The 7,155-nt window shown below is 36.2% G+C and overlaps 1 protein-coding gene across 1 annotated transcript; it reads left to right on the forward strand.

Moving 5' to 3' along the window:
* LOC113781229 (alpha/beta hydrolase domain-containing protein 17B) lies at positions 1-6,860 on the forward strand. Its single transcript, XM_027327128.1, has 5 exons — positions 1-768; positions 2,228-2,264; positions 3,596-3,832; positions 4,786-4,833; positions 6,176-6,860. Exons 1-5 carry the CDS (start codon positions 443-445, stop codon positions 6,659-6,661), a joined length of 1,134 nt encoding a protein of 377 aa, XP_027182929.1. The 5' UTR covers positions 1-442; the 3' UTR covers positions 6,662-6,860.
* The last annotated feature ends 295 nt before the right edge of the window (positions 6,861-7,155 follow it).

Here is a 7,155-nt window from a genome sequence, read left to right on the forward strand (position 1 = left end):
TCTCTCTCTCACACACACACTAACACTCTCTGCAGTATCAAACCAGATGCCAGTAAGATGCATGATCTCAGCTTTCACAGTTTTATGCAAACAGACTTAAACAGAGCCCTTAAAAGCCCTGCAATTTACTCTCCCCCTTGACCTCTTCTCTGCAACTACCCGCTCCAAAACCCCATCTCACACCTACCATCTCCCGAACTCCTCAAAAACACACACCAATACAAGACAAAAACACCCAAAAACACATACTAAACGTTATTCAAAATTTTTTTTTTTTAAAAGCTGTTTTTAAAATTCCAAGACCAACCCAGTTAAGAACACATGCATTCATGAAAAGGGTCTGCAAAAGCCATTCAAAAACTGGGGTGCGGCTGGAGGAATTTCAGGGGAAAACTCTAAAGAAGAAAATAAAAAAACCATCTTGTTCGATTTTTTTTGCAACATGGGTTGTCTCATATCTCAGCTGGCAGCAAAATTTGCATTCTTTCCTCCTTCTCCGGCGACTTATCAGGTGAAGAAGAGAGATGATGGGAAGTTGGTGGCCGTATCTACGACGTCGTCTATGCCCATTTCCGGTGCACCTGATGATCCTAGTCTAGATGTGTTGTTGCTTGACACCAAAAGAGGAAACAAAATTGTAGCTTTTTATTTAAAGAACCCATATGCTAGGCTCACTGTTTTATACTCTCATGGCAATGCAGCTGATCTGGGCCAGCTCTATGACCTCTTTATCCAACTTAAAGCTAATCTCAGAGTCAACCTCATGGGGTATCCCCATTTTTACCTTTCTTCTTTTCAAATTTTCTGCATTTTCTTTTTGTTGTTCATAAAAATATTTTTTGTGCTTTTCCTATTGATAATCTATATATATATTTGGTACACAAACTTCTGGGCTTTGTTTGTTCATCTGGCACATTTTTTTTTCTTTTTTTTATTATTAGTTTTAGCAAATGGGTTCTTTTTTTGGAGCTCATTAATGACGGAAAATCTTGGAGGTGGATATATTGAATATATGTTATGCTGTGTTTCTAGGATATGGGATGTCTTTACATTTAATATTCATGGTTTTGGTAAAGGTCACTTTTTAGGCCTTTTTCTCTTGCACGATTTAATCGCTTTTGGCATTTCTCTTTCTCTTTATTTTTACCCTTTTTTTGGGAGGGGGCGGGGCGGTGGTGGTGTTTGTTTCTAGATGGGTTAGAACTAATTTCTTTCTGTCAAATGTTAAATGTCTTTGTAAAGTTTTCGCCTTTTCTTGTTTTCTATGGGGAAAGTTTGCATTTTTGTCTGGCCTTTACTCGGCCAAGACTGTGAAACGGATTTGTTTTGTTGATGAATCGCTACGGTAGCAAAGCCTTGCCTCAGATCTTCTGTTTCACTCGGTTGAGTTGTTCCAGTTTTAACAAGTTAAAAAAAAAGAAAAAAAGGAGGATCCCTGTTAGCGTTGTTTTTTTTTTTCACAGACTTGATTTAAGTGTCCAAGTTGATGCTTTTCCCTGATAGTTTTTCTCCACAAGGTTGTTGAATGGATTATTTGCTTTTGTTTTTTACAATAAAATATGCTGCATTGAAGTGAGGTAGGGCTGTATTATGGTTTTCTTGTTGTTACATGGTGCACATCCCTTTCCACTTTTACTTGTTTTTCATTTTTCTTGTCCTTTGTGAGTAAAAGTGAATCTGGGAATACTGGTGACTTTCTCCGAATGAAATGTGAAAGTGAAAAAGGAGAATTTAACTGGTGGGTTGTGATAGAGACATTGTGAATTGTGATCTCTTTGGGGATTGTGCTTTTGGGCAGTGAAACTTATCTTTTACTTTTATGTTACCAAATTGCGCTTGTTTTGTCCATATGCTTCCTACTGTCATGTCAGGTATAATGGGTTTTTTGGAGTTAGAGTGATGCTACCTTGGAAAAGCTTTCAGTGTCCTCTCTGTGTTGTTTCCAGAATCTGTGGCTTAATAGTAGTTTTGGTTTTGTTTGCACATCATGAATTTGAAGGATAAAGCTGTTAAACTGGTTTTCTACTGTCATAGACTCTTTTCAGTTAGGCTAAACATAGCTTTCTGATTGTGGATGTAACCATTGACTTTGATTCATAATTGAAGATTATTGTCAATAATTTGCTTATTTTTGTAGATATTTGTTTGTCTTGCGATTAATTGGATTCATGTACTTACTGAAACTTCCCTTCTAGTCATGACTTTTCCTTCGTAATTTCTTATGCAGATATGATTATTCTGGCTATGGAGCTTCTACCGGCAAGGTCAGTTCGACTTACCATCATCCATCTATATCTGCTATCTTGGCCTTGTCAAAAATAAGGATCATAATGTGCAATTATGACCCATTTCTGTTCATGGTCAAAAATGAGTCCGGGAACAGAGAATATGTGGAATATAACAATTAAAATATCGAGGTGGGGACAGGAGGTTGTTTGATATACGTACAACTTTTAGAATGGTATGGCAGCTTACAAAATGACATAGCTAATGACTACGGTCATTTCCTTTCACATGAAAGGGGGAGAGGACGTGATATTAGGTGCATATGTGTAGTGTTTGCATAATGAGCTTGGAAATTAATGCAAAACAATGAGTGTGTTTGGATAGGAGATTATTTGGAATAGTATTTTGATAAAATACTGTAGCACTTTTTGTGATGTGATACATGTGAGATAAAAAAGTGGTTGAAAAGATAAAAGGATGGTTGAAAGATGTGTCTGTGATGCAATCAAATTTTTTTTTGCAAATAAAGCTCTATCCAAAAAATGTTAGCCAAATATAGCATGCTTAGTTGATGGCAGTAGATAAGTTGCTGATGTACATTTTAGCTTGTATGAAATTCCTTTTTTTTAGCAGTCTCTTTGTGTCGTATTTGATGCGTCTTAAGTCCCCAATGAGGTGTCTTCATGCATATCTTAGACTACAAGGTTACTGAGACTCTCTCTTAAGCCTTTGTCTCCATCCAATCGTAATCCCTTTTCTATTTTGCTTCTAATCTTTATACTTCACTGCAATGCATGTTGACTTGGTGCTACGTAACCAATGTATCTGTGTCTGAATAAGTTTTGAGTAAAGAAAAGTCGTTAAGATTGAAGATTTTGGCCTTAAAAGCTCTTTTAATTTGTTCGTGTTCAGCGACAGCGGAGGAGTAACTCTTACTCATTATGAATCCTCAATCCAAAATGTACATTACCAGTTGAAAATGATTCTCATCTACGGGCCAAACCTGTAATAGAATTTATTTTTTCACTTTTAAGGCTGGAAAGAGTAGTTCAACATTAAAAATCCACAAGGCAAGTTTGGGTCAAGCACCTTTGACTTGTCCCTGCAGATATAGATACTTTAGTGTAAAGCGTATGCAATCTGGCTGTGCAACAGAGATAAAACTCTTGACATTGGATGTCAATCAGGGAACCAGTTTGTGGTGAACCTCATATGAGACAAGTTATAGAGTTTAACATTTTGTTCTGGCCTGGTAAAATATCACTTGGTACTGACCTGGTTTGTTTTCCAGGCTCTAGTTTTGCATGTGCGGTCTCTGTCATATTATTTTTTTGATGTCTAAAATACTTTATTTCTGTTTATGTGACAGCCAAGTGAATTTGATACTTATGCTGACATAGAAGCAGTATACGACTGCCTGGAAACTGAATATGGGGTTAGCCAGGAAGACTTAATTTTATATGGACAATCTGTTGGAAGTGGACCAACATTGCACTTGGCAGCTAAACTTCCCAGGTTGAGGGGTGTAGTTCTGCACAGTGCGATTCTTTCTGGTCTTCGTGTGCTCTGTCACGTGAAGTTCACGCTATGTTTTGACATTTACAGGGTAAGTAGCTATATGCTCTCCAGTCAGTACAAGAGATGAAACAAGAGGATATTCATTGATTCTGCTTATGTAGTCTATCTGTATAGTTAATTGAAACCTTTGATGTTAGACTCTGTGTTAGTTGATATTGTGGTTCAAGAATTTAACGTAAATCATCTTACCATGTTTCAACAATCTATTTTGACCTTGAAACCTTTGATGTTAGACTCTATGTTAGTTGATATTGTGGTTCAAGAATTTAATGTAAATCATCTTAGCAAGTTTCAACAATCTATTTTGACCCATCCACTTTGAAGTTCAGCTGCTACAAGATACTGATCATTAGTTACAATAGTTTTAGCAGATCTTGATGCATTTCTTTGTTGTCCGATCAAACCATCTGTGATCTAACAAATAAATGGTATGATGTTCTCATGGTAGATTCCCTGCAGTTCTTGTTTGTGAGCTAGAAATTCATTGATTTGGTTTCTTGTTCTGACTTAATTAAATGCATTGTCCCAAGTGCAATTTGACTGAAACTATAGCACAGAAGGAGCAGACCTTTGAGCAAAACAATTATTGTATGCAATCATGGTGGCTTGATTTTCGCTTGAAAACTGTTTTCAACAAAATGTGTTCATGTGAAGATGATGATAATACCCTTCATTGTGTTAATCCTACTAAGTATTTGTGCTTCTGTAGTAATTGAAGCTTTTCAATTTGGCACAATATGATGCTATCAAAGTTGAGGAAATATACTGCAATTTTGTGGATATTTTGGTTGCGAGAATCTTTTTTAGACTATTGAAATGTTATCGTTGAGATAGAAGCTATACTTTGTTAATTCAAGTCCAGTATGACCATACATTTCTTTTCTGAATAAATCAAGAGTTATGGCTTGTGCTTTTACACAAAATATAGCAGGAAATCCAATTTTTGCTGCTTAAATTCATTGTTGTTCTTTCAATGTGCAGAATGTAAATAAAATTCGGAAGGTGAAGTGCCCTGTGCTTGTTATTCATGTAAGTGTTCTTCATATTTGATTTGATTTTAATCTTTTTATTTTTCTCCGTGATTTTGAAGTTATACTCACCCAGAGTGTGTAGTGATGAACATTCAGACCAACAACTCTTATTCTTGCTGAGTGGATATAAAACTTGCTTCTTCTTTATGATTGGGTTTCCTTTTTTTTTTTTTTTTTGCTGCATATTCTTGTCTAAAAGTCATTCCAGAGGAATATTTTATAAATTTAGGGTCTAAAAATATGACACACTAGTCGGTGATCATGGACTGAACTCCTGTACCCAGTAATAGGACATATACAAGAAATTTTACTAATAAGTATAAGTAGGAAGGATTCAATTGACTGCAAGTATTGGAATTGACTGATGACTGCTCAAGCCAAAATCATATTCCTCAATCAGAAGATGTTTGTGTTTTAGCTTTGCAGGTAGAAATTTAAATAACAACAGTTTGAGATTAAGTTTGTTGAGATAAAGTTTTCAAAAGAGTAAACAATTATTGTAACTAGCAGGATGTTGTATTGGTTCTCAAGTAGTTGGAAGTTTTCATATGTTTATATGTAAACTCATGGGCACAGCATGCTTTTACTACCGCCCCTTTTTCTATTTTTTGTTTGTCTGCCTTGGTAAGCACTGGGGGTTCTATAAATGTTCTTTTGGTTTGTTGGATTGATTGGACTCATTATGAGCTTTTAATCGCTATATTGACTAATATTAGGGAGTGGAAGAACATTAATTTAGTATGCCACTAAACTCAAGTAGATGAAATGACTTAATCTATGCAAATGCTGCATTCTAGTTATTCATGGACAGACAGTGACTAAGCTTCTCTTGCTTAATCTGATGCTCCTGAAAGCAGGAAACAAATAGAGTAAAGAAAGATAAGATTTGATCGAGGAATCATGTCCAGTGCTCCGGAGGGGGCTAGATTTATGCTTGAAAATTATGTAGTCAGCATCAGAACTATTAAAGATTTGTTTGTCTTTGTTGTTAAAGATCAACTTTGTATAATCAAACGCCGTCTTATGTCACTACATTTAACTTGATATATTATGGATGTTTGCTGCCTGATGACTCTGGCTCCTTTTATATCCTAACTTACTAAAAGATGGATAAGGGAATAATATATGCTGTAAATTATGTTGCATGAATGTGAGTTCTTGCCCTACCTTAAGGTAATGTCAGCTTTAAAAGTTATTTTTCTTGGTAAGAGAAGGATTAACCATAAGGGCTAAGTTGTCTTTGGTGTACTGGAGAACAGTTCCAGTGAAATCTTTTGGTTGGTCTTTTTGAAAACGAGCTTTTTATTATTAAAGCGGTTCCTTATGCTAGCGTTTTACAGGGTACTGAAGATGATGTAGTGAACTGGCTACATGGCAGTGGACTATGGAAAATGGCTAGGGACCCATATGAACCCTTGTGGATTAAAGGTGGTGGGCACTGCAACCTGGAGCTATATCCAGATTACATTCGCCATCTTTGTAAATTTGTTCAAGAAATGGAGAATATGACCACTGAAATCCGACTTGAAAAGATCCGGCAAACTCTACGGCTAAACAAGAGGTCAAATTCTGCTGCCAGGAATTCCGCCACCAAGTGCTGCAAAGTAAAATGTAAGCGATCCAGTTGCTTTAGTTGCTCGAAACCTAACTGCAACTCATGTTGCTGGTGGCCCAAATGCTCAGCATGTCAGCCAAAATGCCCTGAATGGAGACCTAGGTGCCTAGAATGTATAAAACCTGGCTGCATGAAATGTTCATTCTGGTGTACTAAATGCTCCTGTAGTTGGCCAAAATGCTCTTGTTCATGCACAAGTTCATGCTGCTAATTCTTTGTAATGGGGATATAGCCTATAGGTAGACATAGTGCTTCAGTCTGAAATGCAACACTAGGAAGCTGTATAGATTGCTCAACTTTTGCTTAGACTCCTTAAAATGTGCAGTAGCCTGTGAGACATGAGAGAGTTAGTTTGGTGATATTAAAGCTATCAAATTGGGTGCTAGTAGTTTGTTGATAATGGTAAATTATTTCACCTATATTCTTCAAGGGATTTATTTTTAGCATTTTTCGCTTTTCGAGATCCATATTATTTTTTTCAGTTAAAACTGCATCATTTGCTTCTATCGTAGATGTTTGATATCTCACAAGAAATGCACTGTTTGAGATGATTTCAACGTGATGATTTGACTAAAGAATATACTTGCCTAGACTAGAAGATTGGGTATAATTAAGGCAATATTTTGATTTTGGATCTTTCAAGGTTACAGAGGGAGTCTGATAAATGTATATTTGTGGTGTGTACATTTCTTTCAAGTGCTAGCT

Source organism: Coffea eugenioides, chromosome 8 (assembly GCF_003713205.1).
Source record: "Coffea eugenioides isolate CCC68of chromosome 8, Ceug_1.0, whole genome shotgun sequence".
Lineage (NCBI taxonomy): Eukaryota > Viridiplantae > Streptophyta > Magnoliopsida > Gentianales > Rubiaceae > Coffea > Coffea eugenioides.